Source organism: Thermobia domestica, chromosome 4, assembly GCF_964235325.1.
Source record: "Thermobia domestica chromosome 4, izTheDome1.hap1.1, whole genome shotgun sequence".
Taxonomy (NCBI): domain Eukaryota; kingdom Metazoa; phylum Arthropoda; class Insecta; order Zygentoma; family Lepismatidae; genus Thermobia; species Thermobia domestica.
The window spans coordinates 40,016,030-40,039,003 of NC_137457.1; the positions used below are offsets into that span (position 1 = coordinate 40,016,030).

General features: G+C 32.6%; 1 protein-coding gene across 1 annotated transcript in view; it reads left to right on the top strand.

The window, feature by feature from the left end:
- LOC145683299 (trypsin-3-like) overlaps nt 1-22,974 on the top strand; it is a 182,927-nt gene that overhangs the window by 142,497 nt on the left and 17,456 nt on the right. The window contains exons 5-6 of the mRNA XM_081754660.1: nt 6,338-6,451; nt 10,411-10,560. Of these exons, the coding sequence (XP_081610786.1) occupies nt 6,338-6,451; nt 10,411-10,560 (264 nt within the window). The remainder of the gene's footprint in view (nt 1-6,337; nt 6,452-10,410; nt 10,561-22,974) is intronic.

Below are 22,974 nucleotides of genomic sequence, written 5' to 3' on the forward strand. Positions count from 1 at the left end.
CAAATACTTTCAGTCTGCGATTTTCTCTCAGAGTCAGCGACCATGTTTCGCAACCATACAGCACAACAGGCATGATTATCTTTTTACATTTTAAGCTACAAATTCCTCAACAGAATTAGCGACAACAAATGATTTTTAACTGAATAATTGCACGAAATCCCTGCTTTCAGTTGACATCAAATTTTCTAGTGATTATGGTTTTGGTCTGTTAATAATGATCACAGATATTTGAAAGTATCCACTTTGTCGAAAGAAAATATTATTTGGTATTTTAACGCATCAATAAAATGCAGTATTACGATCCCGACGAACTTACAGTTATTCAGTTTTCTCTGCATTTACTTTTAAGCCTATATCCCTGCAAGCGTTAATTAAGATTTCTGCATTCCTTTCTATTATTCTGTCATTACTTATTAAATTTACATGATCAGCATACGCCATAACCTGGCAAATATAATTCAGCTCTAAGACTGATTGCTGTCTTTGATTTTCCTTATTGTGTTCTCCAGAACAAAGTCAACTAATAATGACGACAACGCATCACCTTGTTTCAGGTCATTCTCAACGTGAAAGCTCGTGAACAAGAATTTCTCTACTCGAACCTTACTTTGGGATTCATTTATACATATCTTAATTAATCTACCTTTTTCGGTATTGCAAATTGTGTAAGCATGTTGTACAATGTTTCCCTCCTACCAGAGTCTAAAGTCAATAATTGATGTGCCAGGATGTTGTATTATCTCATTTCTTTTCAAGTATTGGTAAATATCTTGTCGATAGTTGATCGATTTTACCTAAATCCGTTCTGATAATCTCCAATAATTTCATCTGCGTATGGAGTCAATCTCGCTAATACAATGTTCAAGAGGATTTATTGGATGTTGACAGAAGAGAAATTCCTCGATAACTATTAAATCTGTTTTGTTGCTTTTCTTCTGAACTGGAACAATGATTGATTCTCTTCAATCTTTTGGTAATTCCTCTTTGTTCCAGATAATGAGAATGTGTTTGTGTATCTTGCTCTACAATTTTTCCCTTCCAGCTAAAATTAAGTCAACCAGAATTTCGTCTACACCCGGAGATGTCCGTTTATTTTATTTTTTTTAAATAGCGATTTCTATTTCTGTCTGGTTAGTTTCTCGAATATACGGTTATGCTGCATGCATTTCACTTTCTCCACGTGCATTAGTTTTTGGCTATGTGTTAAGCAAATCGTCAAAGAAATCTTTCCATCTATTTAAGATTATATCTGTATCAGTGAGAACTGTTCCTTTAGGTTTCTTTAATAATATAAGCACAAAGTTGATAGCCTTTCTTACAGTCGTTGATGCATTTATACATGTCCCGAATGTTTTTGTTTTTACTATTATCTTCAAGTTAATTAATTTTAACTTTCAAAAGTCGCTTTTGTTTATTCTAAAAGTTTTAAAAGTTTCAGAAGTCACTGCCAGATGAAAATGACATTTTATGTAGTTATTTCGTTCGGATTTCGTAGCCAATGCAGTTTCTTCTGTTTTCTCTTCTCTGCTACTTTTGTACATTTTTGGTTGAACCATGGTTTGTTTCTACGTATTTCTGCGCGCTCCAATATTTCTTTTGCTGAAATTTTAATGTTATCTCTAATTTCAACCAAGTATCTTGAACACTAGTGCACTCCGAACCTTCTAAAACCGAAAATCTATTCGATACTTCAATCTGGCTCCCCTCTCACCTGACTCTCCTCTATTTTTTTAAAAAAAATTAAACCGCTTCGTTTTCAGATATTGAATATTTCCTTTATTCAACGATAGTCTCTCTCTTACTATCACAATCAACTCCTCTGAACGACCGAACATCAGTTGTGCTAGGCTGTTCTTTTCTCTCTACTAAAACGTGATCAGTTTGATTTTTTTCCTATCTGAGGAAGTCCAAATATATTTATGAATGTCGCGATGTTGGAATTTTGTAATCTTCACGATAAGGTTTCTGGATATTGCACAGTTCATGAATCTAACGCCGTTGTCACAGCCTTCCTTATGCAAACATTTATTCCCTATAATCGGCTTGAAATTACCCTCTGGTCCTACCTTAGCATTGAAACCGCCAAAACAGAAGTTTCATATGGTATTGCAAGAGATGATCAAACACCCGTTCTATTCTTTCGTAAAAACTGTATTTTTTAAATCCCCATCCTTATTTTCTGTTGGGGCGTGTGCATTTAAAATAATATTACACCACCGACCCTTAAGAAAAGTTAAAGAAAATATATCAATAACATATTCAACCTATGTAATTGCTGATATTACGTATTCGTTTGTGAACGGAAAGCCCTGTTTCTAGTTGTTAATTTTTAATTTGTTCCCCGTAAAAGAACGTAAAATTTCCCGACTTGACTCCTCCATTTCCTTCTCATCTAATTTCCTGATATCCCACTAGGTCCAACCTCTATTTCTAAATTCCTTTTTTATAAATTTTAACGCGCCTGCCCTATACAGACTTCTTACGTTTCATGTTCCAAATCTTATGTCGATTTTCTTTGCGGAATTCGTGCCAAATTACAGTTCTGATCCGAAGATTCTGCGAACTTATCTGAACAATCCTTTTTTTTTACAGGATGAGGTTGTTAGCCTCATACCAAATTCTCAAGCTGGATTATCACCCCGTGTCTGTCCGCGACTGCTTACCCACAAGTAAACCTTACGTTTGGGTGAATCGAGTTGCTGACTGAGACACATATCAGAAAGTAGTACTAATTGTGGTCAGTATTTCAGTGAAGTTATAGGTGCGAAGCTCCAGGGGTTTAGGAGATATAGCTACCATAATATCACATGGAAGTACAGAATAGTCTTCATATAGTTGGAGGTAAAAGCTCTAACGACAAATGGTGAATAAAAAATATATGGGTACATATTAGGACTAGGGGGAAGTCATATAGTAAGAATATACCTGAAGGCGGCCATCTTGAAATCCGCCATTTTGTTTGAATTAAGGTTAAGTTTTTGAAATAGGAAGAGGGTCATGTGATACATGATTGAAGGCGCAAATTTAATCAGAAGAAAAATGGTGAGGTTCATTTTGATTTACGCGCAATTGGTAAAAAGTTACAGGGAAATTAAATAATGTTGCAGCTTATGTATTAGTCCTTTACCCCACCTAGTAAATTTTGTGTTAATGATAATAATTAAATAAATAGCAGGTGGATAAATATTAGGTCTATGGTAAGAGTTGCCTTGATGGCGGCCATGTTCAAACCTGTCATTTTGAATCAGACAAAAGTTTTAAACAAAACGCATAACATTGACACCTTATTAATAGCAAATTTTACCATAAGTCCAACGGTATAACAATTGTTGCTTTATCATTAACCAGCATTTGTTATCGCATAAACAAGTTGCTAATTTAAAGAAAAATGACCAAAGTGGAATTGAGTCATAATTGAACTTGCGTCTTTCTTCCAGAAAAATCCTCAATTAGTACAATCAATATGTAGTTCAGAAAAGAGTGCATGACTTGCACAAATGCTCTGCTCACAGAGAGCACACCTGACAAAGGCAATCGAGTTACACTTGACACATTTGTCGTTAACATTTCCGTCAAAGCAGTAGTCGTAAGGAGCGATCCATTTAATTTTGTGCTGGTTAATGATAAAGCAAAAATGGTTATACCGTTGGAATTATGGTAAAAATTGCTATTAATAAGGTATCACTGTTATGCGTTTTGTTTAAAACTTTTGTCTGATTCAAAATGGCGGATTTGAACATGGCCGCCATCAAGGCAACTCTTACCATAGACCTAATATTTATCCACCTGCTTTTTATTTAATTATTATTAACACAAAATTTACAAGGTGGGGTAAAGGACTAATACATATGCTGCAACAATATTTAATTTCCCTGCAACTTTTCACCAATTGCGCGTAAATCAAAATTAACCTCACCATTGTTCTTCTGATTAAATTTGCGCCTTCAATCATGTATCACATGACTCTATTCCTATTTCAAAAACTTAACCTTAATTCAAAATGGCGGATTTCAAGATGGCCACCGTCAGGTATACCCTTACTATATGACTTCCCCCTAGTCCTAATATGTACCCATATATTTTTTATCACCTTTTGTCGTTACAAGAGGTCTTACAGAGCTTTTACCTCCAACTGTATGAAGACTATTCTGTACTTGCATGCGATGTTCTGGTAGCTGTATCTCCTAAACCCCTGGAGCTTCGCACCTATAACTTCACTGAAATACTGACCACAATTAGTTCTACTTTCTGATATGTGTCTCAGTCAGCAACTCGATTCACCCAAACGTAAGGTTTACTTGTCAGTATATTCGCAGCTAACCTCTATATCCCAGAGGCCTTCTCCTCGATCCACAACCTGAGGACGCGCCGTGCCATGGTGACAGGAAGACCACATTTTACGGAAATTAATACAGCTATATTTCAGAAATACAACAGGTACTGATTATCCGAACACTGCTTTAAAACACACAAGAACAATCCGTATGCTCGCATATATGGATGCATATTAAGACTGTGAAAGCTTCGATGCCGTAAAAATCGTAAATTAGAGACTAGTGTCAGTATAGTATTACATAAATGCATCGTACGTTTGACTATCCGAACTATTCTTGATGTATCACATTGTTTCGTTTTATAGCTATATAACTTTATAATATTTCTGTAAGTGATTATACTCTTTACCTGTTCTCTGCCAATAGCAACTGTATGAATTTATAATACAAAACTGAAATACAGAATAATAATAACAATAAAAAATGTGATATTTCGCAGGGCATCTTATGTAAAGGGCGCCTTGTATTCTTCACAGGTTCTGTACTAATAATCAGTATTTGAATTTATTAAACAAAGCTGGTACACAGGATAACTAAAACAACTTATCTATAATGTGGTGTTTCGTAGGGCGCCTTATGTAAAGTGCGCACTGTACCTTTCACGGGTTCTTCGCCAACAGTAACTGTGTGTATTTATTATACAGAACTGTGCTATACAGAAGAGTAAATACAATCGTTTATCTTTGATTTGGTCTCGGAAGGGCGCCTAATGTAAAGGTCGCACTGCACCTTTCACGGGTTCTTTACCAATAAAACTGTAAGAATTTGTTACTAAAAACTTATACCATTCTTTATAGTGTGATATTTTGGAGGGCGCACCGGGACACGTCCCGGTGTCCCGGTGGGCCAGCACGGGCCTGAATTAAACCATACATAAGAAGAAATAATATTCATTAAGAACAATTTATTAAGGCAAATACTCGAACGAGTATGGCAGTCTCTCAAGTTATGGTGTAGCATTTTGTTTGACTATGTCATTTGACTGGCGTAAATTCTACTATTCAAATGTGTATAGTATTCTAGATATTTTACCACAGTTGTAATGATAGATTCTTCCTAAAAAAAAGAACACGTTTGCTTTATTATGATGTCATTGCTTGCAAGCATAACACATACTGTGTCAGAATTGTGTTTGACGAACGACAGTGTTACAAATGTATTTGAAGTGAAAGTTATATTCCATAGCTTTCTGATCTACCATATTTACCTTTTCTTCTGATGTTTCGCTAGCATTCCTTTTATATAAAGCACCAACTACCACTAAAAATTGATCAAATTTCGACGATAATATGCGTCGATTGTAGTAGATTCATGCATGAAATTCATGCATTTATTAGCCGCCGATTACAGAAGCACTTGGAACAGGAGAGGAGAGATAGTAGGCTGTTTTTTGACAATGGAATTGATTCTTTCACATATACGCTATTTTTGTTTGTCATCAATATGTCATGTGTTTATTCGAAATACGTTATATTCATCTAGCACCCACCATTCCCTAAACTGTAATTACCTAAACCTAAACTGTAATCTTTACTTTAAGTGAACAAATTCAGATGAATTCAGGTGTTCATCTTGCAAATGCTCCCACATTGATACTTGTTTAACAGTAGTTCTTATTCTCAAAATCAGAATTGCAGTATCTCTTCACGTAAGGTCTGATTTTATATTTTAAGGTTTCACCCACGGGCAATTTAATAGGGAACCCTTAGTACACTTGCTTTTCACAGGCTTTTGTTGGTGTCGCTTTATTTTTCTTTATCAGTTTTCTTCCCATTATTGATACAAACTGGATTGTAACACTAAATTTAAAGCACCTTATATTTTTCATTTAGGATGAAAAACAAGAATCATGTTGATTCTTTGATGTATTACTGTCCATGATTACAATTTTTGTCTTCGTTAGGGAGTATCTAAATGAAATAAGTTATTAATTGCCAATGAAACTGTGTATGTATGTAGTATTATATACAATAGTATATACTATATATTTATAAATGTTTCAGTTACGAAACCCATTGAAATTTGATGAATATATTCAACCAGTTACATTACCTACACCAGGAGAAGAATTAGACGATGGAACTCCATTATATGTAACTGGTTGGGGATATACCCAGGTAAATATCATTAATATTTCAATTTCAATTCTTATATTTTGAAGTGTCTATTAGAAAATTGTGATATAATTCATTTCTTATTTTATTATAAAGTAATTATTTATATTTACACCTGTCTCTCTATCGTAATGTTTTACTGCACTGACATGACTGAACACTAAAACTTGTACTTGTTCTCAATTTATTCGCATCATTAATTTATAATTCAGGTTGGATTCCTGTTGTCTTATAGCTATTTGCAGTTAACAACAGTCTAACAAAACAGTTTGTCCACCTCAAATATTTTTTGCAAAATGTCTCTTTGCGCATTTTTTAAATGTCCCTTTGCGCATGTCTCTTTTCTTAGATTGTAGTAAATGTGTCTAATTTAGTAAAAATAATGATAATAATATTATACCTTGTACAGGGAAATAGTGTGTTTCTTAATATATGATTATATTTCTAAAACGTACAGGAACCTGATCAAAATACTAATATTATTTACGCTATAGCTGGCAATTACTAGTATACTTCTTGTATTAATTTATTGTATCCCCATAATTTCTTTCGTCCACTCCATGGCATTTCTCGTCTCAGGTTCGTACATAGATAGCATTCTCCTTTACCTTTGTTTACACTATACTTTTCTCTTTAGCATGAATTTCTTGCAATATTCCAAATATTGAGTAATTAGTGTAATGTTGAGGATGAATTTCGGGAACTTTGGAAATGATCACAAACGTGGTGTAGCCAGTGAATAAAATATGATTGATTATTTTTTACAGTAACTTCATAGAAATACTTCAAGATCTTATGAAACCACACTCTTATACAAATTTATGAATAGATTACCGTATATCACATCATTTCCATTTGAATAGTCTAATGTTTGAAAATTTATAGAATTTGATGATCCAAGGTTTGACACCTATGTAATAATGTAAAAACGTTGTGAAAATGGAGCTTATTCTTAAGTTGATGAAACATATTCGTGTTAGCGATACGTGAGAAAACGAAGGAAGAATGTATCCAGATCATCAGATCATAGAGCAGAACGTTTGAAATTACAAACTATACAAAATGACAAAAGAGAATAAAATTGCAAATATAACTTCTTGGTACCATTTACCAAAACCTATTTAAAAAGAATAGGCTTTCCAAACTGTATCCAAACCGAAGTTCCTAATACCCGACTCCCAATTTATACGCTGCCTTACTGATATGAAATAAATACAAAATAGGCATCGGAAAAACAATTATGAGATATAAAAAGAAAGCGTTTAAGTAAACAAAAGTACAAGCAATTGAAAGCAGATAATCTATCTTTAAGTCGTTGATTATTCTGAGAGTTCGAGTGATAATTCAAAACCTCTAACGAAAGTTGATATACTTGGCACAGATATTTTATGCTACACTACAAAAAACGTCATAAATATAAATGTGGATATAATGCAAAATATATATATATATGTCTCTCCTAATCAGAAATATTTTTTTTCTTCATCTGAGGATCCGTGATGTGAGAAGAAGGTAAGATAGTTGGATATTTTATAGTTGAATTGAACGGCCATGGTTAGCATCTCTGTCATCTGTCTTGCCAGCTTATAATATTACTGCACAAGTTTTAGATATTTGTGGGAGTCTTTGCATGATGATTTGCACTGGTTACAGGCTTCCAGGTTATGTTGATGTGTCCTAACTCCGTCTTATTTAAATACATGTGAATGAATTACTGGTAATCTATTCTTTCTGTCTAACATGAAAATATTAATGAAGGATTGCAAAAGAATAGCGTTTTCTATCATTGTAAAATACACTGTGTGGTCACGCGACGGGCATAATATGAAGAGGCTCATACATTTTATTAGCTTTGAGTTGTAAGTCTGATCAAATCAGGTTAGAAGTCACAAAAGCAGATAATATTTCATTATTTGTGATGCACAATTTTAACGATAAAAGAAAAACATATGTTCATACTAATACAAAATTTCAAACACTTCCAGTGTTATGAAGCGATTTCTCTATTAAATAAGAAAAATGTCCGAGTGGCAAAATTTGCAATAGGAAATCATACCTTCTTAATTTCATGTGCTATTTATTTGTACGTTTCATTCACAATTACGTTATGGAACACAAAAGTACCGAATATCGCTTTTCATATTCAATCTTACATACCGATGACAAATCTCGATCACGATCGGCAAACAAGACACTGGAAAGTGATTTAGTACCTAGAAAAAGTAATTATTGATTACAATTAATAAATGTTATGCAAACATCAAGACAAACACCATCATTTGTAATCATAATGTACGTATGAAACCAGGGTGGTAATATAGAATCTATTGTGCTACTTGTCATCGAATGTGATTAATGATATGGATGTGTAGAAATTTTATGTACCATTGTTTTGAACGGGGTATTTGTTAAAATAAGAAAAACATAATTAAATGTTGAGGAGGAGAAAAATAGATGAAACTTAGTGAATAATTTAAATAAAGGAAGACATATTTATTTTCAAAACATTTTGCCTAAAGAAATAGAAGAAAGTGAGAGAGAAAGAATGTGTAAACAAAATGCATGCACTTTCTTTATACAAAGGAATACCATAGAGTCCAAGTCATAAATATAGTTTACAAAGTATGAAGGGGAAAAGTGGAAAAGTGGGAAGTAAAACGGTAGAAATAGAAATAAGATTAAAGAATAAACCAAGAACATAAGAAAACCTATATTAAACATAGAAATATGAAAGAGGGTCAAACCAGTAGAAATCATAAATGTGTTCAGGAAATATTATTGAAAGATGGATAATGTTGTCTTTTGAAATAAATAAATGACAGTAGAAAATCACAACGTTTAAGTATATTATATTATATGCTGATTAAGAACATAATTTTGTAATGATTAATTCAGAAAGAAACATAGATGAACATGAAATAAATATATGAGAGAAAAATCAGCAGAAAGTAGATCATAATAAATGACGAAATGCATTTTTAGACAGGAGATGCCTATAATATACAAATCAGAGAAGCTGTAGTGATTCATTCAATTCATTATTGTCCTTGTACTGTAGACTGCCAAATAGCTCATAAGGACTATTGTCTTGTGTAAATTCCAGAAATATTCAACCGTTTTTAGTGAAGAGATTCGTTTTTGGATTGTGAGAAGATTTCGGTATACTGGATACAAAAAATTTCTTTTCCTTTGAACAACTGATTGATTTGTTTTGTCGCTGAGTTTAACTTTCCTCAACACACTGAGGCACAACGAGAAAAATCTAACTTAGTTTTAAATTGTTAAATGCTTCTTGTTTTCATTTGGGTACTAGAATCTGGTTTTCATTGAACCTTAATTCGACTTCCGACAAAAGGTGCAGTCCAACATGGATCAGTATTTACAAGTCGAACATAACAGCAACTCAAAATTTAAGGTATAAACTAAGTCAGTCAGTGTTATCAAATGATATTCGTGGTCAATTGTTGTCCATGGTGTCTTTCAACTCTCTTGCGATCTATCTTAAAGGCTTATGGTTGTATTATGAATAAAATTTCTTTTCGAGATCACATTAATCCAAATTGTGCTTTCATGTACGTGTCTATGTCCCTGTATTGATAAGTTACTGTTCGTTCAGCTAGAGGATATGTTGTGTGTGCTACGCCTTTAATTGAACCACGTCTTTTTAATGATAGGAGACACACTCTGAAACTGTTAGTCGATCGGATATATATATATATATATATATATATATATATATATATATATATATATATATAATTTCAAATACGTGATAAAGAGGATAACATTCGCCTAAATTACAAATTTGTCTTAGAATTAAAGGGTAGAATTATAGTTAATAGAAAACATGTAACCTTTTAGAACGTGAACTACAATTATCATAAACTTTCGAATAAATCTTCGAGGTGCAAGATCAATTTAATTATTATTTAATTGCCCATTTAGTTTACTTCCTTGTTTAGGTATCTGGTAGAGAATCTAATGTCCTTCTGAAAGTCATAGTACCCATTGTCAATGTAGATACATGTAATCGTCTTTACAACAAACAAGGAGGGATTCTTGAAAATCAAATATGCGCTGGTTACCCTCACGGAGGAAAGGATGCTTGCGCGGTAAGTACATATATTACATTTATTCCAGAACTATTGCGACATATGTCTGTAATGCAAAGCTTTTCACTTTTAGAGGTGTTATCCTGTAATAATGATTTAATACGTGACGTGTTCTTGTTAGTTAACTTAATTCAACAAAGATACAGACTTAAATTCTTCTGTATCTTTACTTTTAATCTTTGCCGCTATGTGACACAGCTATCTATATCAATCTTACTTCACAAGTACATTAATCTTGTTAAACATCAATCTATATCATTATACTCTTACTGCCAATATAATCTGACTCCTATTATGTTCTAACTTCCATTATATTCTAAGTTCCATCATAATCTCACTCTATGTCCACATACTATATCACTTAGCTACCGTAACAGCTTGTTTCTTATTTTTAAGCACTTTCTGCCCTCTTCCCATATCCTACAGTTCTCTCAGAGCTATTGAGCTGCAGTGAGACGCAATACTACGAATTTTGATTTATAAATATTTTTTTTTCAGATTTGAAAACAATACGTGGCAATTATATATATATATATATATATATATATATATATATATATATATATATATATATATATATATATATATGACATATTACAAAACTCATTCAATTTAAATTATGGAATCCTGTGTCGTCTTTAAAACTTGGAAATTACTCACAAAGGTTCGTCGTATCTTATTATTATATCATCAGAAATAACAATAATAATAATAAGATCTCATATTTGGAAACGCAGTTTCCAAATCCATAAAATACGAAAGAAATAATGGTTAAAGCGTTGTCTACTATTCTTAAGGTACTATACTGTCATGAAACCGAAAAACTCTTTACTGTCATGAAACTAAAAAGAAATATGTTAATTACAAACAATAAAGTTTACAGATAACTTGACGGATATTGTTTCAATATTTAATTTGGTTTATTCTCGTTATCTTCCTTTTATAAGAACTACTCATTTCTTTAATACAAAAAATATTATTCTTTAGTTAGACAAAGGATAATTATCTTTGGAGGTAAAAGTTAACAACAACTTAGTAAAAGAAGGCATCAATTCTTATTATCTTTAAACAAATTGAAATCAGAAAAGTTTCCTTGTTAAATTCACATTTCCAATCATCATAATTCTGCTCATAAAGCAGTTAGTTGATGAAAAGGAAGAGGAAGAAAAGCTCACTTTTAAGAGTAACAAAAGAAGCTGTAGATAAAAGATCACTGGATTATTCATAATATCTTTGCGAATTTTCTTCCTTTTACGCAAGTGAATACTATTATATATAACATAATTAAATAACACATCCATATCTTGGCAGTACGTGTAAATAAATAATTACAGTGATTCTTCAACATTTAAATACAGAAACATTTAACATACGCCTTTTTTGGTTTACGATTTCGACGATTTATTCTCTCCCTGAATCAAGCAGAAAATTTTATTAAGGGGATCTTATGCCTTTTACCAGTGGTTTCTCAGTCCCCATAAGATAAATTTACTTCATGGATATCTAGCGAAAAATGGTAAGTAACAACTTGAAATTCTCCTTATTTGTGCAGAAAAGTAATATAAATTAAATAGTTGTTTCAATTTTACGCTTAATGAAATAGATCAAAAGTAATGAACTTTTAAATGTAAATTGCCAGGAACTATATATTGAAGGTTCTGTGTTTCAATTTCATCTTTGCAAACAGATATCCTGGTTACAGGTAAGCATTTCCCTTCTCCTTTTACGTACTTTCCCAGTGAGTGTGGTAGAAGGCCGCGGGGTGCCATCCAATTCCCATTTCTTTCCTTCGCTTCTGTACAGCGGATACAATATTTTTGTAAAGGTCACAAAGAAAGTATATTTGTTTCCAAGACAATTTGAAATATTTTCTTCTTGCAATTTCCTGCTGTATGATGTATATTGTGAAAGCACACTTTAGGTAGAGAACGTCAATTTCTTCATTACTAATAATTCTAGTTAGATAATTAATGCTAGCCACGAATTTAATATTAGTAAGTCCAACTCTTTGCAATAACACTGCCACAATAGTAGAAAGTAGGTAGGAGTGTATACTTTGGAGAGCAAGATCAACAATTTCATACAGATCGTGGTTGAAATTTAGCTTCCCTCTGCAGCACTAAGTTTGTATGAGACGTTAGCATAGATACAAGCTACATACTTCCCCCTAGTAACTGGGATTTGGAATTTGTTGCGAGTAGTAACTGCTAGTTTCTGGCAACGTTAGCTATTTAAAAAAAATTCTGAAAGTAATAAAAAATCAACATTACTTCAAGATTAATTCATCAAAAACTATGGATTGAATCCCATGAACCAACTTTCCCGTGAATAAACATACGTAAGTAGCAATATAAAAAATGCAACAGTCCTTGCCGTTGCCATCTGTCTAGTGGCTAGCTCCTCCAAATTTGGATCATGTATCTCGGGTTCGATACCCGGTGGAAGAGTCTTAAAATTTCAACACACCACTAATGATTCGGATTCTACTGAGGCTCATGTCTCTTGTAACATCATTGCAAGAAGGGTACGCTAAACCCTAAACCCACCAAACCAACCAAGCTAATAAAGAACGAACGTAGTAATGTCACAAAAATTTAGACTAAGTGAGTGTTTTTCTAAGGATTTCAGATTGTGGTAATAAATATAAGTGGAACTAGGGCCTCGAACATTTCTAGTTCTTGTTACTTGAAAATAAGCAGTATAACATATATACATGTGATATCACGAAATAAATTCGGGAAGTGAATCGTCGGACGAAAACACGAAAACGCCTATAGAACAACCTTGGTGCATAATTGCGTTATTTTAGACATTGTCCACAGAAAACTAGTCGTAACGGTAAAGAAAAGCTATATCTCGTGCAATATTTTGGAGTTTTCCGAAAACGCCTTAACGTTTTGTTGTATTTGACTGCAGCATAATATAATTTAGTCCAAGAACTTTTAGCGAATAGTCTTTAGTGCGGTGACCCATAACTTTCATTTTATGTCCTCGTGTAAGGATTAATTTGTTTTATGTCGTTTTCGAACACCTTGTGAAGATACACAGTGAGACCTCGGCTCACGAACTTCATACCTATACCACTGTGTGTAAACTAAAATTATTTTCACATTGAAGTTTAAATAAACGCATATAATTAGAATTTGTATGTGTGTGTTGAACAAGCAATTAATTTAAACCAATAAAATAATATAAATATTTCAGAACCAGAGTGAACTCAAATGATTCATATCTTTATTCACTTCTTATATGCAAATTAAAATAGGTCGCTAAATTTCTGACTCTATGAACTACTTGGAGGAATGAAGTATATCTTCTGTACTTTGTACTGATTTCACTTGTGCAGGTTTTAGTTCTGATTCTTGTAAAGTGACTCAAAGTTTTCACATGTATAGTACATGCAAGATTAGGACAATATATCAGATGTTCTCCGTGGATGGGTCTGTGGAATTGTCACTATTGTAATCAGAGGTCCCATGTTTGAGCCCAGCTAGAGGACAATTTCTCTCGGATAGAAACTAAGTAGCGGTTTTTAACCCACTTTAAATTGTAAGTCCCGTCCTTCATAACCCCACTGTTACATAAGAACAGGCAAAAAACTTATTTGTAATTATATGTAATCTAAATAAAGTAAAAGCGTTGTAGCTATGGCGCCTTCTTTTTTCTAATGAATAACTGCAACTTGGGGCTGGTAATTCAACTGCGCTCGGTCTGAATCTCAAGAAGTGGCCGCAAACTGGTTTAACTCGGGGTCAAAGGTCAACTAGCTCTTTTCGCTCATAATCACAACTTTCATTACAAAAATGTGTAAGCCCTTACGAATTTTATTGGAGATTATGTAACCTAATTGGTGGTCAGAAAATAGAATGATAGAAGGTTTTATACTTCCCGCTTTATCCTAATTTAGGCTCTAAACAATCTATCTTATCCTCTTATATATTTCTTAACTGTAACTGTGTGAACCAAATAACCTCACAGATGTTTAAGATTTCTTATCCCTTATTACAAATCTAAAGTAGATTTAACTTTATGCAAATAATCTTATATATTAGTTTCCCTAACTCAATCGCTTATTCAGACGCGCTACTTGGTTTGGCTTATTCAATCTTGAATAACGCCGAATGGGCAGACTAGTAAATAATTTATGCTGTACTGGTAAACCATTTGTAAAACTAGTTTACGTATGACCTCGAGTTGGCTTACTTTATTGTTTAAAAATAGGAGCCACGATTAACCACAAAATAAAGAAAAGTGTTCAAAAACAAATAGCAGTCCACGTATGCACCACGCAAAGGAATTTGGTTTGTATGAATACAATACACCTTTGCTTACTCATTAAAACCAGCAAAACATCGGGCACGGAACCCGTTTAATCTCTTCAGCTATCGTATGAAAAATATAAAAGAATTCTTCATCTACTCCAGAACAGTCCAACAAACCGTCTTCTTTTGGAATATCATTGTTCCCATGGAAATTACCCGCATGCCCATTCTGTTTACTTGGTTTTACACAAAGTTTAATGTAAGGAATTTTCGAACTAGGAAGTTTTCATTATAAAATTTTTCACCACTGAGTCGAGATTAAACGTTAAAAACTGATATTCTAGTTCTTCTACATTAATTCTATACTGATTGGCAAGATCAACTAAATAATAATTAATATTGTTCTCTACTCGCATTGGAAATTAGGCCACAACTGCAGCTTGTGCGGACATAAATTAAGCTAAGCCATCGCAAGCGAATATGCTGTCTGCACAATTCAAGTCTAAATGGTATTCTGAAACTGAATGTTGACTTCTTAACAATTAAACATTATATCCCCTACTTCCTTTATGAAGGCACATTATTCCCGTAATCAGCGTTGGCACCCACAGCTTTAAACTACCTAACTCCAACCAAACATTTAAAGTGAAAATTTCTACAAGCCAAAATTTTACTTTATGCCGGTTACCTTAATAGTGAATATTAGTTCTTTATTCACCATGAATTTACGTTATGAAACAGATTCTATTTTCAATCAATCGATTAACTTTAACCGAACGAGTATGTGGGAAGGAAGCGTTTCTGAATAACTATTTCCTCTCAAGGTTTAAAAAAAGATCCACTGTCGCAGCAATTTTTCGACTTTTTTCTACTTTGCTCTTCATACACAAATGTTGCGCAATAGTTTTCATCCATCGAAGATACCAATTTCTGATTGCGATTACCTTTATCAGAATTTTTAACTCCATTACCTCATCCTACATTACTAATATTACTGAACTGTAAATTTTCCAGTTAATTCATTGTTGTTTTACCCAGGTAAGCAAGAATTAGATTTCGCAAATTAGTTACAGTTCCTATATATCTTCTGTTTATTATTTACAAATCGACATTCATTTTTCCTTTGCTAACTGTAGATGAGTAAAATGAATTTTGACATACCTACTTTTACCTAAACCTATTAAAACGTTTGTTCTATGATATTTTTATTGTTTATATTTGAATATTCGTTTACATAATTCCATGAGATTACAAGAAAAATTACTGTGTATGCATTCAAGTTTAATTTCTTTATTTAACACATTCCCAATTATTATTATTATAAATTCTGAACTCGGAAAATGTACAACTTGTCGTCAATTAATAACAGGATCTACAAGTCGTTTGCTCTTTCATTTTCTTGTTGTATAAACCCTTTAAGAAGTCAATGATGCACTTGTCAAGTGCTCCACAAACTTACACATAATGGTCGCTCCTATAGTATTAAAATCCATATTTAACAAAATGCTTCCATGTATTTCTCTCACAAACTTCCTTCTATATTTTGAAGTAACGCTAGGCAATGTCATTGATGAATGGAAATAAGACTTTTCAGACATCTTGTGTCTGAACCGGATCATCAAACACAAGAAAATTAGTTCTTCTTTATCGATGGAAAATTAATAAAGTTAGCATCCAAACTAAATGTAAGTTTGCTAAAATGGTACTTCATAGCTTTTGTGTCATCAAAATCAAACAAAAATTTATTACTATCTTAATAAGTGGGATTGAGATCCCTTGGAGGCAGACTGCCGAATTATAACCCCTTAATTTACAGACAATGACCAGATCAAATTGATTTTCGTTTGACTCTTTCCTGGCAATACAGGAACTATTTTCACAGAAGCAATTACCATTCTTTTGACATAAAATTGCAAAATTTACTCCTTACTAATCTCATTATATTATCATCTTGAGTTCTATTTGAAATTAAAATGAGCAGTATTGGGATGTAAAAGTTGATCATTAGCCTTAAGGGTTCACATTTAAATGTTACATCAAAATGGAAATTTGTTTTCCTTGAGTTTAAGATTCAGATCCAAAACTAAATCTTTCGGTTTAAACATATTAGACTGACTCTATCTAAAATAAAAATAAAAAGTAGATTCAAAGAACTATCATTTCTGATAACGAAAAAGCTAGAGTCGTTTATCAAATATTGTAATTCCACAAAACAATTTCGTATTGTGTTATATCTCATTATTTAGTGATGTGTGTGATAGCATAATCATTGTAATCTTTCTTTTTCGATAATTGTATTTGGTAATAATATTAATAGAATATTTACTTTGTAATAGAAACTAATATCAGTCCAGACAAGAATATGTAAAAAATCTCTCCTCTTATATTCTTTGAGTTGCTTGACCGATAATGACAATACGCGAGAAAAATTGCGGTATGAATATTTCTTAATATTAGTAAAACAGGAGTACAGTTAAATACATGAAACTATTTACGTTCATGTAATGAAATTCTTTTCTAAGTATTTAGCACCTGGTAATTAGTTTCATATTGTAAAGGGGCTTGGAATAGCTCCGTCTTGGGACACCGGCCTTTAATGACCAGGGCAAATATCTAACTTGAGAGACACGTTTTACAATGACAATTGTTAAATGAGGGAAAATAATTGAAATTCATTCAATAGCAAAAATTAGGTACATGTTCTATAATAATTCTTGTTTATCGTATATAATAGTGCGTATTTTTCACCAGCTGAAGAGAAACATAAATTTCAATAATCAAATAGGTAATATATGGCTATAAAAATAAACGTTGATGTTTCTATGGAATAAATAACTCTAAAACAATAATGCAAAAAAGTAATATAAACATAAAATTTGATTTGAAAAAGAATAGTAATTTATATTGATGTATTGATTGGTATCCTGATAAATAACTAACTAATTAACTCTAGGGCCTATTGAACCCGGAGGTTAAATGCCGCGTTCACAAAAACTCTCCACTGACTTCTATCCTTAGCTAACTGCATCCAGTTTCTACTTTGTAATCCAATCTCTGCGAGATCCATCTTAATAGTGTCCTCTCATCTCCGCATAGGTCTTCCTAATGGTCGTTTTCCGATTGGTTTTCCAGTCAAGACTTTGAAAGCGTTTCTACTTTCTTCCATTCTAGCTACATAACCCGCCCACCTAATCCTCCTAGACTTGACGACCCTAACAATGTTGGGTAAATCATATAACTTACGTAGTTCCTCGTTATGAAGCTTCCGCCTTTCCCTATTCTCGGTCGTCTTGGGCCCGAATATTTGCCTCAGGAACTTGTTCTCAAATACTTTCAGCCTACGTTCTTCCCTCAGAGTAAGTGACCATGTTTCGCAACCATACAGAACAAAAGGAATTATTATTGTTTTGTATATTTTAAGCTTCAAATTCCTCGACAGAATTCGCGACGACAAGAGATTTTGAACCGAATAATAACAAATTCCCTGCTTTAGTCGACTTTAATTTCTTCGTGAATATGATTTTCGTTTGTTAATATTGATCCTAGATATTTGAAACTATCCACTTTGTCAAAAGCATTATTTAATATTTTAACGCATCCATAATTTGCTGTATTACGGTCCCGACGCACTTCTATGTATTTAGTTTTCTCTGCATTTACTTTTAAATCCATGTCCCTGCTAGCACTTAATAAGATCTTTGCATTTCTTTCTATTTTTCTCCTACCATCTCCTATTAAATTTACATCATCAGCATACACCATAAACTGGGTAATATAAACTCGAAACTGTTCTTGCAGTAAGTCTAATTGGGAATTTTAATTCATCTGTTAAATATATCCTAATACAATGCAGTAATGTTATTTTACTTCCAATAAATTTATATTTGAAAACGTTCTGATAGAGCTATGCTTAATAATTGAAATATATATATATATATATTGACTCCTCCATAGATTAACACTTTAAATGAGAAAACATAAAAATAAGTACAAACACTCACCTACTACAAAAAAAACTGATAGGTAATCATATTCACTTCCAATTGAATTCATTTATACAGCACTACAATAATTTGTAAGAATACAATAAAGTAAACAAGATTAACACATTTTTGTAATTAAGTAACAATACTTTTAAAATTTTATACATTTCTCTTCTTTCAAAAAACTGTTAAAACCACAGAATTGTAGTATGTAGTCACGTTATAGGTGATTACAATAGAAAAGATAGTGCCCACTTTCATACTAGTGATCGAATGGGTAAGCCATCCTCTCCAAGCACCTTCGTATGCACAAAATTCAAAACTTTACGCCAGAGGCGCTGAAAAAATACATCTTTATTTCAGGTTGTATACTGCTAATGGAATATATTTCAGGATTTTTTTTAAAGTGTGGATAAATTTTTGCCACGTAACGCATATCGCCTATTTGACGATACAAAGTTGGAACAACATTTTATAACAAATTTTGTACTCTGTGATTAACCTTAATGGATCTTAATTATGAATAAAATTGAATTTCGGATTTGTCCTCGTCACTAGCTGTTATTAATCCAACACCTCTAATCCACTTAAATTTCTATTCCTAACTAACTTACTCTCGCCAAACTCTTTCAATTCAACTAAACAAAACCATTTAAAGAAAAATCTCAAAAAATACATACACTCTTTCATTCGTTACTATATTCCCAACTACTTATGTTAGTTAAACATTAAGTTATCAGTGGTTTTCCTATTCATAAAACCAGGCCATACAAAATGTGAAAATTTGAGAATTTCAGGAATTTAATATCAATAACATTATAGCTGTATTTTTTTTACATAAGAAGTGAGTTTTTATAACTTTATTAATTGAATATTCATATCCATAATTTATATTATAATAATAACAATAAAATATTACAATTTTCTCTCTGTACTCATCTTACAGCACTATCTTACTTCGTTACTTGCTTGATACATGTACAAAATATTTTGATGTATCTTCTCTAAGATACTACCTAGTATTACAAGTACATTGAACAATTCACAAAACTATGACAATTATAAAACTCATCCACATCTGGAAGACAAACAAAGACAAATAATAATAACACATGTAAATTTTTATATATAGTTTATTAATTTTAAAGCTGGAGTATGAATGACTATCATTCCTTTATATCGCAGATCCAAATAATATTATAAGAAATATCTACTTTATTTTTAATATATAATATTTCTCGTGTCCCTAAACATCTTTGTCTGACTAACATGACACTTTCTAATATCTCTGGGATTTTCAATATTTTTTATCTAAACAATGTTTCCACACTAGAAACTTTCTCTGAGATAAGACGCACTCCTTTTGGACACAAAGATTTAGTTCTTTTACCACTTAAGGAGGAAAAATAAATTGTGTTTTTCTTAAAATGGTGTCCGCTATATATAATTATGATCAACACGTCTTCTATCATATATATTCGTTTTACGTTTCCACGCATTGCTCACGTTCTGCATAGCCCTTGAACAAAACTAAGAATCTCGAGTATTTATATCTGAAGATATTATTTGCTATTTAACATCCAAGGGATTACATATATCAAAATTAAAACCAAATCCATAAGACTACATTTTGTTTCTTCGTGAATAGCGTAACTTATAGAATACTCAATTTCCCATTACTTTATCCCAAGATGTTTGTTTTTTGTACAAAATATGTCCTAAAGGAATTTTTTATCGTAGGCATGTAACGTTCGCTCAGATTCCACGCCGCGTGATATGAGGATATGCTTATGTCCTAAATTATATTTGCATATGGATAATCTTTAAACTTGTCAAATTCAAATACAGATTGACTGTCATGACCTATGGAAAACACAAAGGTGCTTCAGTATATTAATGTATAGAGTTTATTGATAATACTATGAGCAGAAAGGAATTTTATTGGTTCGTGAAAATGAACCCACTACTTCAGGCAATAACACTGATTACACTCTCTACCATTGGCCCTATTAAGTCAATTTGCCTAAACCCGTTTACTATCTTCTTATACTGGGAAATCAAGTTTGCTGCAGGTTGCACATTATTACTTATATTCAACTGACATTCAGTACAAGTAAAAGCATATTCCCAAATGTCTTTTTGCATCTCAGGCCAAGTAAAGCGCTCACAGATCTTTCCATTGGTTTTACTTATTTCGGCATGAGATCCGGGTAAAATACTAGAGTGGATGAACTCAATTATACTCGGATCTAATATTTTAAGTAAAAATATCTTATACGTATTTCTAGTGGCCTTAGCGTTACCACACAATATGTTGTTAATTAACTTATAACCCGCAGTCATCCTTTCTGCTTCTACATCCCTTAAAGTCTTACTGAACTCAGAGTCGTTTAACTGATAATCTCGTATAGACATATTTGCATAAGGCATATTCCACAGATTAGTCAAAATGTAGTTTGTTACATTGTCCGAATATGAATGTTCCGTCTCTATTTCCTCAAGGTTATTAACATCATACAATCTCGAAATGAAATCTGCCGAGACATTCATATTAGTATAAATTGATTTTACTTCAAAATTAAAGGCAAAGAGACGGTATAATAACGATCCATATCTTTTCACTCTCTTCATATTCCTTATGGCATACACTAAACCGACGTAATCCATTCTAAGCTCAAAACGTTTATGAAGATAAGTTGTATAACGTTCCATGGTTTCGATGAACTCTAACATTTCTAACGAATATATCGGCTTATTAAACCCACTGCTGCACCGCCTTTAGATGTCTGCTATAAAAACCCACTGGAGCTAAGTTGTTATTACCATCATATAGTTGGATCACTCCCCCTAAACTTGTTAATGTGGCATCACCGTTAATTACGAACTTCTTTATTAAAATAAGGTAATTTTAATACAACATAATTCGGAAATAATTCTTTTACATTATCTAGAGGTTTTGCTTTTCTTGTCCTCACCTAAATACTGTAGAAGCCGCCCTTAATCTTTCGATTGGTTCCGTCACCTCATGGAATTGTGGAACGTACATTACATAATATTGTAAAAAGGAAAGTAAAGATATCAAACCATTCTTATTATTTAGTACGGGCAATCTTTTAATAATTTCAAGTCTAGATGGGTTCTTTTTCATTTTTCCATCGTCTATAATAAAACTCAGATAAGAAATTTTACGTGAAAAATTGTACGCTTCTCAGTTGACCAAGTCAGACTTTTATCTTCTACCCTCTTTAAAACTTTATCTGATAAAACTTTATGACACTCTATGTCTTCCCTTTCACATATTGAATCACCCACATACCACTCCACAACTTCATCTTTTCACAGATATAAGAATTCAGTTAGCATCTTTGACAACACATGACTTCCTGCAGCTAATCCAATTGGAAGCGCCTTAAAATCAACAAACCCTTATGCGTAAGAAATTCCGTCAAATAAAACAATCCTAAGTCAAGGGTATTGTAAAATATGCTTTCCTTACATCGAAATGGGTATAGAATTTTGCGTCTGATAATTCAACTAAAATATACTCAATCCGAGGTGTGAAATGTGTATTTTTAAAAAAGATACAGTTTCAAATCAGAATTGTTCACAACCATACTTTTGAATCCATTGTTATTGTTTGCAAGGAAACACCAAAAAGCATACAATCAGATTTTAGCATCTTATCAATAATTCTATGGAGTTCTCTTTGACATGGTTGTGACATTGGATAGGCTTTCCTACGGATAGGAGTATAATCATTTGAGAGAATTTTAGAATTAAAATGTTTATTTCTTTCTAGCTTGGGCGAAAGTACATTAGCAAACTTATTAAGTAACTCATTCATATACCCTTGTAGTTCAGGACAATCCTCCAAGGCGTCCGAATCCACTCTCAATTGACGTGGATTCCCGATAGACTGCTTATTTAAACTGGTCTTCGAAAAACCACTTGTCTCCATTGAGCTGGCATCACTGGAATGTTCCTCGGTCAGTCCATGAGTAAATTACATAACGTGTGATTCACGGCAAGTGTTTGGAAGTAACTCACTCGATGATGTTTCCTTCAAAAATATTTATTTTTGAATTTGGGAAATTCACTGCAAAGTAAATCAACAGCACAAGTGTCGTCACGTAAATAAATTCGGGGATTCCTTAATGAAATGTTAAAAG